We start from the raw sequence: 11,359 nt of genomic DNA on the forward strand, positions 1-11,359 counted from the left end.
ACCCACCCCATCTCCACAAGGCCCAAATCTCTCTCATCTGGAGAGCACAGTTTCCATTTAAAATGTCACGTCCCAAACTGCACATTACATCAAATTGTACTTAATGGCATCCAGACAAACTTTAATGTCGTTCCAACATTTTCTCTCTTTGCACCCCACAGCCCCCTCGCTCCTTATAGCCAAGCAAGCAATCTCTCCTTCTCCCTGTTGCACATCTGGACTCCATTCCAGGTGGGGTATTGAGAAAGGGGAGAATGTCGGGAAGGAAAGGTGGAACGCAGAGAAGCTTGGAGGCTCAAAAAGTAGTGCTGAGATAATGTCTTGAGGGAGATTTTGGTGGAAGTTATGCAAGCTTTTGGGATGTAGGACAGACAATACGTGAGATTGCTAATGATTCCCCTTGGGCATGTTCCTGTTGTCCTCCAAATCACACGTTAGGGCAGAAATATCTAAAAACAATGAGGTTTTCAGCACAATCAGAGATGTGAACCAGACCAAGTGACTGCTCAGATTGAGGCATTGCTCAGGCCAGTGTTTCTGCCAAAGGATAAACAAAAGAAAACTTCCAGCCGGGAAGCAAATATCAGGCCCTCTATAAGGCCCTCGACTGTTGCTGAGTTTTTCTTGAGGAGCCTATGACATCTAGTGGTGTGATCAGCAGCACACAGAAAGCAACTCTTTCTCAGCCGCTCTGTCAGTACACCAGTCAGTCCTGCAGTCATGAGCATTTCCTGGATGGATGGTTTTAATTAAGGATTTATGAGGACATTAAACCCACTGCTTCCACAGTTTTACGGGGTTATCAAGTCATAATGCGGTGCCATATTTTTCAGCAGTAAATACCTTTGTCAACCATTAAGAATTATTATTAGCAGTAGATGTAACAGCAGTAGTGGTGATAATCCTAATGGCAGTAGCATTTAATCCAGTATACATGTTGTTGTAGCACTGGTTTTACGATGCTATGTTTGTATATTCTTGTTTATATGTACAAAGCACATACGTTATATTTTGTAATCCATATTAAAGGGAGCACTGAATTTTGTACTAACTGGGTAAATCCACATGTAATAAAGTAATCCATACTTATATAAATGTAGTTGTTAGCTGTATGCTTATATGAAACAAAATTTGATTCGCCAAAGTTAAGATACACATTATGTGCAGTAGTAGTTCTACTCCTGAGTTATTTTTCCTCCCTCATTTTTCAGCCTGTCAAAAGTTCAGATGCACTTTTGAAGCTGTGGTGATGTCGCCCTCTTCTGGTTAGCAGAGGGAATAATATGAATATTGTTTAAAAGGATCTTTTACACAGGATAATTCTAGTTGGGCTATGAAAAGTAAGACAGGGTTAGTCCCTTCTGACAGAACACAACCCCAGGATGTTTTACATTAAACAAAAGGCAATCCGATTTAAAACTCACTCTGGCAATGTGCTGCATAACTCTACCCTTGTCAAACCTGTCCTCTTAGAACAGGGATGTGTCTGCTCCCCATTGATTAATGCTGTAAACTACAGCCAGTTGATCATATACTTTCAAGAGTGTCTGTACAACAGTCAAAACAAATTATTCTCATGTGACCGCTGAACCTGGAATTTGAACAGGAAGCAGACTGACAACAGCTCAATCGGAGAGATCTGAGTAGTTGGTCTGATGTGTATCTTCCAAGTCTCATGGGCCTTGTTACTGTATGTAATTGTGTGGTGAAACTGAGGTCATCAGTGTTCCTCTACTCCAGTATTACCAAAACAGACACCAGTAGGACAGTGGCAACAGTCCTTTCTTCATGTTTCTTATGTAACATGTCCCCTAACATTGCTATCAGGGATTCATTTTCATCCCAAATGGAGAATTAAAATATAAAGTCATGTTTTATATGCAGTTAAACACTGACATAGTACAGTGTTTACAGAGGGTTAAGTATTTTATAGTTTAATTTGATAAGTCATAGCCAGAAAAGCACAGGTGTAACTAATAACATTAACAATTGCAGGGCCCTCTTGTTGTGCATGCTGGCTTACTGAGACATCAATGGAATGGAGTCATCATTATCGTAATTAGGTACATCTGTGTTTTACTGCAGAGATGCAACCAAATGTTAGCTGCGAAAAAAGTCTATTGAATTTAAAAGACAAAATCATGTAATCTATTACATAAAGTATCATTACCAACTAGAAATTGTTTTGTTCATCTATATATTACCTATTTATTACGAGTTAAAATGTATTATGAGTCAAATATCGGCCTTACCTGTTTGGCAAAGAGTCTAAAAACAACTTCCGTTGACCCCTGCAAGGTGATAATAATGTGAAGTATGTAATGTGAAGTCGGTAAAAATACTTTAAAAAGAGCCAGACATACCGACAAAGTAAAGAAACTGTGATAAGGTAGGAAACCATTTCAAATCCAACAACTTATAGCAACACAGTCATCATCACTGAAGAAGCTTCGGGTTGTGCGATTTTATTTAGTGCCACATGAAATGCAAACATTATAGTGTGTCTCTGAGTATTGCTGTAACTGGAAGTGTAGTATCGTCATCAATTCTTTTCACACTAAATGTCCTGTGCACACATTATGCATTTTAAATGGTCTATATTATAGAATACAGTTCAATCACAATAACATCAAAAATATTTGTATATTGAATGAATTTATAGTCCCTCATAAGCAACAAAACAGCAAAACAATTCAGCATATATGTATTTTTTTCATTATTTCTACTCATAGATTCTGCTTACAAAAGAAATATAGAAAAACTCAAAGGCTTTAGGCCCGACTCTAGCGCAAAATTCACACACACTCCATCGCGTCTGCAACAACTTTACCCCCCTTCCCTTCTCTCTCTCTCTCTCTCTCATGCACACACACACATAGTCACGCACACAGATGTAGGGGAAGGCACGCAGAAGCCACCACACTTCTGCATGTGAAAGCATGCACTCATACACACCCACACCCACAGCACTGTCTGTGTACAGTACATCTTTAAAATGGCAATGGCATGCAGTGTAGGTGATATTTTGGTCCCTTTGTGTCAGCAGGAGATTCAAATGATTATCCAGATCCTCAGAGAGTCAGAGAGCCAGTCCTGTTGAGTTTGTCTAAAGCGTTGGTGTTATGTAAATCTGGCCTTAGTACAATGTGATGTGGGCTTGAGTCCACGGCAGCTGTGCATAATTAGAGCCAAGAATAATCTAAAGAGACTGTGGAGGCTGGGCCATATGGAAAACAAAGCCCCAATTCTCTTACATTATAAGAAAAGGCAAGAAAGTGAATCATAATATTGCAAAGTATGGTTAAATTTGATCAGAAAAGAACATCCTGTGCCATATAGCTGACTAGTGTCCACCTCCACGCCCCATCCCAAGGTCTATAACTGAGTCAGATGAGGTGGCGCTTCAGGCAGACAAGCAGCACTCTACGTCCAGAGCGGGGCAGGTGTGAGGCGGCAGACTCATTGGCGAGGGGACACGGTGGCTCGAGGGGAACTACCTAGGCCTTGGTGCCTCTCTTTGGCGTGCTTCTCACAGTACATCATATCTCCAGCCCAAAAGTGACCTCTCATTCTGAGGTTAAGGCCGCAATCTGTGCAAGTGTAGCACTCTGCGTGGCGGAAGTGGTCGTCTGTGATGCGCACAGCCAGCGTGCTGTGGAAAGATGAATGCAGTCAGACACCAGGCAAAAGGGTGAAATGTATTTCCAATGCAAATCAGCTCGAGAGCTACAAAAGGTCAGCACAGATAAACATCAGTTTCATTTGTATCTGTAGAAAAACACGTTGACACCACAGCAAATTATTGTATGTTCACGTCATACTGATTAAAACTGAGACTTTTAATCTTGTTTAAATAGAAACGAATGCCTCACCTGTTACCTATATCACTTACATCATTGGTTCTCAAACGTTTTATGTCATGTCCCCCTTCAGAAGTCGACAAAAGGTCATGCCCCACATGTTTTAGCATTCATTAATAATAATGAAAAAGAAACTAATAAAAAAGTACAAGTTCAATTTTAGCGATATAAAGCTGTGGTAAATCATCATTTAACTGTTCCACTCCACATTTTCCCCCATCTCATGTATACCCACTTGCAGTGGCTCTATGCCCCACCGTTTGAGAACCACTGACTTAAAGTAAAACTTCCCCACTGGCAGATTTGTTTTTAATTGAGTTGTGTAAAATAAAGCTCAGTTTTAAACTCAATTATTAACAATTAAATATAAATTAAAGAGATTTGTTCAGTGCATTCATTAATTAGATGCAACAGTCAACCTAATAACCGGTTGTTACCTTGGAGAGTAAACATACTGCCGCACGCACACTTAATATCACACTCTACATGTGGAACATCTTTTACTGCAGGGCAAATTATCATTGTAATTATTCACACCTCAAAGTTATTCCACTGAACGTGTAAGTGCAGGTGACAGAAGACTTACAGAATGCTAGTTCCACACTTCTCACAGGTGTGGGTTTTTTTGACTCCTCCTACTGATGTTGTTGGTTTGGGGACGTTGGATGAAAGATTCCCTGGGAACCGCAGGGCAGCCTCTAAAGTCAAACACACACATGAACACACACATGAACACACACATGAACACACACATGAACACACACATGAACACACACATGAACACAGGGATGTTCTGACAGGCTTGAGTCTCTCTGTTCATCATGTCAACACTGTTCGTGTTCACAGCCCTCTGTCAGTGGAGCTTGTTTGTGTTTCCCACTCGACATCACTAGCTCATCACCCATGGGACACGCTTCATGAAACGGGGTTTCCACACATTGGTCATTATCACGTCATAAAAGAATGTTATTGCTATCTGGATTTATTTGCCCTGACATTTATCAAAGCAAAGGGGGGAAAGGAGGACAGATGCATTCCATGATATGACGTTCGCAATATAAACGGCACACAGGAGAGCTTTTCTCTATATCCTGCACAGGTGATGGCCATATGGAAGTCCAAGTTACAGTTCAGTAACACATACTCGCTCGCTTGTTCTGTTCTGCACGATGCACTACTACAGAGAGGAATGTAAAATGCTACCAGGAAACAACTATAGGAGATTACATAAATTATATTGGATTTGATTCCCTGAGAATAGCCCCTGCTAACAGTTTATGGTGATAAACCATCAGTACAAATCAAAAAATGGATGCAATCCATTTACTTTTGCTCCTCCATGCTAACACATTCATGTCCCATTCATTTTCTATACTTCCTCATCTTTCTCAGGGTTGTGTGTCAGAGACAGACTGACCATCATTTAACTTTATTATAGATTTTACATAAAAATGACTGATGATTAAATGATCATAATTCACAGTACAATATGTATGTGAATATTTGTGCAACTATGAATACTATTGAGCTTGCATGCTAAATAAGCAGTGATTATTTCTCATTGCAACTGTGCACATTTGTTTGTAATGCAGAGTGCTTCTAACCTTTCTCATCAGCCTCCAGGACCTCTTGCAGCATTTTAAAGGTGTTGGACTGACGAGGTGCAGTGCGTGACTCCTTATTCTCCTGGATCATCTTGTACACCTCTGAGTCCCTGTCGAACTTCTGCATGGCGAAGTCAGAGCTTGAACTGCTGTAGAAAGAAGAAATACGGTCACAGGTTATCACATTCACTAAAATCATACATTGAGCTCTTGGTGAAGTGTTCATTAGAAAATGTAAATTCATGGAAGATTTGACTTGACAACTATGATGTCTACGTTGCACACCACAGGCAAGAGGCCAAACAGTGCTCAATCACATATGGTCAACAGGATCCCGTCATATCCCCTTACCAGAAGCACTGTTTCTATGACAGAAAACTGCTTCAAGACAAACCAAAGAGGACATAAGGCTGTTAGCAAAAGCTGTATACAGCATGCAAATAAAAAAAAAAAAAAACAGCAACCATGCTTGTGAAGATGAAGTACAGAGTCCTAGGCCTGACACAAGGCATAATCGACATGAGCTTTGTACCTTGTACTAATAGTCTACCAAACCACCAAAAAAACAACAAGAAAAAAACACTTCTAACTTTGCATCTTGTGGGTGTTTCCTTACGGTCAGTGCACAGGAGGGTGCAGGAGGCGAGAGGAAGCTTTCACCTTCAGGTAGTATACACTGTCAAGTCATTAAGAAATTAGAAGAAAGAACAGTGGCTCACTTTACAAGCAAATTCTGAACCCCTGGTGTGGTGGAAAAGCAGTTACTTTTTACAACTTCTTCCATACTTAATGTGTGTTTGAATACCAATCCTTCTCTACCCCAGTTTAAGAAGCACATGTATTAAATTCTGGACTGACAGATGTATTGGTGAGTAAAAAAGAAAACACAAAGACACAAAGTCTGTTCTCGTGTCAGTGTATTTGTCTGCAGGGAGCTGGTGAGTGTTTGCTGTCAGCAGGAACTGGTTGCCCGGGTATACTAGTTGGGCTAGGTGTGGTTTGATGCTTTCCACCTGCAGCCAACTTGTCAACCATTGTTAGACAACTTAACCTGACTGACTGCCACACCTGTTGTCAAATGCAACAAATCTACCCAAATATTTACTCAGAAACCCGTGCTGTGGACAATCTGCTCAGAGACGATGACCTAAACCTTGACCATTTATCGTATAATACATGTAAACCTTTATAGCATCACTGCACCATGCAGCCTTGTATTTAGCTATGTTGTTGTACAAGCACACGATTGGACAGTGAACATTTTGCATCAAACTAGTTGTGTTTGCCGTGTACTCCTGCACACTGGCTCTGAACTAAAACAAGTTTGGGGTGTAGCGTAGGAATTTTTTGTCCAATTCCAAAATTTACTGGAATTGGACAAAATGACATAAATTTGATAAAGATAACCACATAATTGGTTTCCAACTATTTGTAGTCAAATGGCACAGACATCAGCAAATTCTTTGTATCTTCCCTGGTGATGCTCTGCCAGGTCTGTACTGCAGCAACCTTCACTTCTTGCTCGTTTCGGTCTTTTGCCTTCAGTCTGTGAAACACATGCTCAGTTGGATTGAGGTCAGGTGACGGACTTGGCCAGTCAAGAACATTAAGCTGTTTGGTCAGAAAAAAAAAATATCTGGTTTTCCTGCTGTATTGTCCTGAAATTGGCAGACTATGCATGATACGTGCTTTCGAGAGCTGCCTTTGAGTCTCAAAGACCCTTAAAGCTTAAAGTCAGCCCTGTACAATCGCAGTCATTTTATTTTAATTCTAATGTGCAAAAGTACAAAGACAAAACCTTCAAGACTGTGTTACTGGCCAAATAATTACAGACCACTCTTATAGTATAATGTCTCATTGTGTTGCATATGTTTCTTAAGGGTTTTATAAGCTACATGACTGTGTATGTGGTTTTTATACGTGTATTGTCCCTGCCTGGATTTCAGCTTTAGGTTTAGACTTCCTGCTCAAAGAACGTGGCTGAAACAGGAGATGGCAAACAGACAAGACAACAAATATGCGACCAAAGCAAATGCTCAGACCCTTTCCTCTGCATCACCGAACATGGTTCAAATTGAAAACAGACCTCTAAAGAACACCCTCCAAGTTCTCCACATGCTCAACTCCACCCTCAGTCCATTTCCCCTTTATGCTTCTCTCACCATCCCTTCTGAAATTGCAATCTCAAAACAAATGGAAAGTCCAGGTCAAATGGGAGGAAAACAAATAACAGAAGTGAGAGGGAACGGCATGCATCTGAATAAGCATTTGAGTGCACAAATTTGCAGTGGAAGCAGTTTTACAAAAGTATGAGACAGCTTCAGAGCAGTTTGTCTTGGGGACTTTGCTTTTAAAATGTTGTCACATCAAAATGTATGCATCTAAGATGAATGTGTGGCTGGTTTCCATACCCAGACTTGGCACACAAGAACAATGATAATGATCTAGTCATAGCACATGCATGTAGCCAAAACATAGAGATCACAAGGCTAAAATCCCAGCCACATTACTCAGACTTACTCAAGCTCATTTACAAAACCAAAGTCAGTGTGACAAAAGAAATCCAAATGACAAAACTCAAAATGACCAGACTCACCTCAGAAAGAAAGAAAGATGGAACAAAGGAAGGGAGCTCAACTATTCTTTCCAGTAACTGTCCCTGTATTTCTAACACTGCTGTAGCAACTCAGGAAACACGAGAAAGAAAAAAACAATATTAGCACACGCATGCAGATGCCGAACACACACCTCTATCTAAACCAGACGAGACAGAAAAACAAGAGTCTGACTGAAAGGTGTGCCTCTGGCCTAAAACTCATTGGCCATGCAACATGAAGGGGTGGGTAAATGGGTGTCACTGAGTCTGTGATTGGCTGGGCAGGAGCAGGGAGAGGCTTGGTGTGCAGGCTGGGGGCTCCAGACTGGGGGCCAATCAGGGGGAGAAATGAAATCAGACTTTTTGGGGAATATGTGGTGTTTGCATATGACTGCAGTTGCTGACATGTCATATCACTAGCCGTGGTTACCCGGGGGGTGGGGGACTGGGGCCAAAGTCAACCATCCTGCACTGTGAAAACACAAGCACCAGGCTTTCCAGCTGAGAGTGGACAGAAAGGATTATGTAAGAGACTAAGAGAAGATTTTCATTTCTGCTGGGACAAAAACAACTGGTGAGTCTAAGTGAATCCAAAACATGTTCAGAGGGCAGCACCTGCACGCTATCAAATGAGTCAAATTACAGCTACATCACCTCACCAGAGGCAGCAGAGCAGGAAGAAGGAAACTGTAGTGCAGGTGGTGGACACAATATAGTGTTTCCCAAAGGCTGAAAATTAATTTGTAGCTGTCGAGTCAGAGTGCAGCTGCAACAGCTTTAAGCACCAAGAGTCAGCTGCTTTCACAAGCTGACTAACACTCAATGAATGCATTGGTGTGACTGAAAAGGCAGTTGAAAGTGCAAATGGAAATGGACTGAAAAGACAAACAGAGGAAGCTATAATTATAAATATACAAAGGAATGTTCCTAGCAGAAACTGGCTACCCAGATAAATTCCAAAAATGAATAATACTGTTGGTAGTATTATAATAATAATGGTAGTACTGTTACTGTTAAGTATAACAACCTCATTTAATCCAACACAACCTCCCGGCAATAAAATACTCCATTTTTCAAGCTTATGGTGATTTTATGAATAACTATAACTATAACTATAACTATAGCTTTTTTCCACTATGCATGAAGCAATTTTATAAGCATTTCGGGACCAGGTTTAATTTCTTAGCCCTGAATCTGTGTGTAACCCCTACTGCCCTATAGATGGCGCTGAATGACTGTACATTATACTCTTGTTAGATACTACAGACATAGCTAGTGCTATCACAACTATAAAGTCAATTTTATATTTATTTTGATATATATTTTTATTCAATATAATGAGAGTAAAAGCTTGCCATTTTATACTCAAGCAGTCATAAAACTAAAATGGAGTTTATTGGTAGTTCTGCATGTTGTGCATTTTGTGGACAGTAAAATAAATAAAGTACAGCGTGTACTGTGTTGTTTTTCAATTTTTCCAAGCACAAGCAATAACTTGGATTGGAATAACTACTACTACAAATCTGTCATTTCAACCTTGTGTTTTATAGCAAAAAAATGGTGCAAGATTAGAGGTGCATATCCATTGAAGCTGGTGTAATATATATATATATATATATATAACTTTTGCAGTGAATTATGGTGTTTTGACACATTTTATTGGTGTTTGCTTTACCTGCGACGAGGGGACATGGGTACGTCCCGATCAATTGGGCTATGAGGTGAGTAGCGTCCTGGTGGTGTTGGGGTTCTGCTGGATACAGAGTTACTTCTGTAGTCTGAAGGGGAGAACTCCTGTGTAGGAAGAGAAAGGCGACAATGAAAGCAAGACAGAGTGAGTAAGCATGAAAGTCAAACTTCCTGCAGCAGCCGAAACCAACTTTGTAGTTCAGAGTTGAGGAATCTATTGAGACAGTGTGCAAGTGCTTAGACCATGACGCAATGTTACTGTAAAAAAAAGTCACAAAAAGAGCTATGTTCAGTGCAGAGGCAGGCATTCCAGCAGTATTTCTGGATTACTGCTCCACCTAGCAGCGTATTGGCACTGAACAAATGTAGTGTCCTTGTTTCAGGAAGCTCTAAATCAGGGGAGATTGTGCTGTATGACAAGTGGGAATAAAACAAAGTCTGACACACCATCATGTACAGTAGGATATATCCAGTCAAGATCAAAACAGGAGACATTTATCAGCAGCTTAAATGAGATCCACATGGAGAAACACCACGGACAGAAAACTGATGATCTCTCTCTCCACTTCTTCATCATAACATTTGACTGAAACCTGATGAAGTTCTTAAGTTTAAAGTACACAATAAAAAAAAATACACTTGGTCATTGTTTATTTGAGAGCACAGGGCACCAAATACAATCAAAGTTTCTATTGCATGAGTCACTCCCAACATTCCTCTACTGCAGGCTTGTCAGTCCCAACAATCACAGCAACCCACATTAACATTTTTTATCTTGATTAACATTTATATCAGAGCTGTATTTCATCCCCTCAGCTGATAGATGATAGATAATGGGGCAACAGATGTTTGGCACTGACTCCAGTGTTGGTCTGATGGGAAAGAGAGCCAGCATACACTTCAATAGGTTCCAGATGCAGGGCAAATCTCACAATTATTCATGGCAGTTGTAAACATCGTGAAATGAGAGAAAACATTCCACGTAGCGAGAACCTCATTCGGTCAAACTGAACACTTACTGTACAAACAACAGTGTTATTCAGGAAAGAAAGCATGAAAAGTTTTGTTTAAGTGAATATTTGACTTTGACAGAAGAGGGCACTATATACCTACTGTACACGAGCAGCTTATAAACCAAGGCCTCATGATGATGTGCCAATGACATTTTTTATTGGAGCTGTTCTTAGCATAAGCCAAAGGCAGCAGCAGCTACAACATTTTGGGCAAAGGTTGATTTATTTAAGTTTAATGATGTCCTAAGAGAGTAGGGGTGAGCCACTAGTGAACCTGACCTCAGGCACATGTTCACACTAAACACTGAGCACACCTGGACCAAGTCTGCACAGCACATAACTCAACCCAGACACTTTTACTGTCAGGAATCCCAACAAACTAATTGTTTTTCACCACAACACTGTCTGGCATCTAACCCTGTCCGGCATCTAACCCTGTCCACCTGTGATATGGACCACTTACTGATAACAGAAAGCATACTCATGCTCTGCTGCAATATGCAAACTAACAAATGACTCAAACTGTTTCACAACTTCCAGTTTCCTGGGGAAACAAAGCTATTACTTTATTTATGTCTGTGCACAGTCCAGGAAAAC

The 11,359-nt window shown here is 40.5% G+C and overlaps 1 protein-coding gene across 2 annotated transcripts in view; it reads right to left on the minus strand.

Annotated features, from left to right (window-relative positions):
- Positions 1-2,452: 2,452 nt before the first annotated feature.
- Positions 2,453-11,359, minus strand: part of pdlim2 (PDZ and LIM domain 2 (mystique)) — a 35,987-nt gene continuing 27,080 nt past the window's right edge. The window contains exons 7-10 of one of the 2 annotated variants that reach the window (XM_035658643.1): positions 9,736-9,854; positions 5,465-5,610; positions 4,447-4,558; positions 2,453-3,652 (exon numbers count right to left, since the gene is read on the minus strand). In XM_035658643.1, coding sequence (XP_035514536.1) covers positions 3,460-3,652; positions 4,447-4,558; positions 5,465-5,610; positions 9,736-9,854 — 570 coding nt within the window. In that variant the 3' untranslated portion in view covers positions 2,453-3,459. Of the gene's footprint in view, positions 3,653-4,446; positions 4,559-5,464; positions 5,614-9,735; positions 9,855-11,359 lie in introns of both variants that reach the window. The other variant, XM_035658642.1, reaches the window with a different exon arrangement.

This window comes from Morone saxatilis, unplaced genomic scaffold, assembly GCF_004916995.1.
Source record: "Morone saxatilis isolate NCDOM2014 unplaced genomic scaffold, NCSU_SB_2.0 Contig16, whole genome shotgun sequence".
Taxonomy (NCBI): Eukaryota; Metazoa; Chordata; class Actinopteri; family Moronidae; genus Morone; species Morone saxatilis.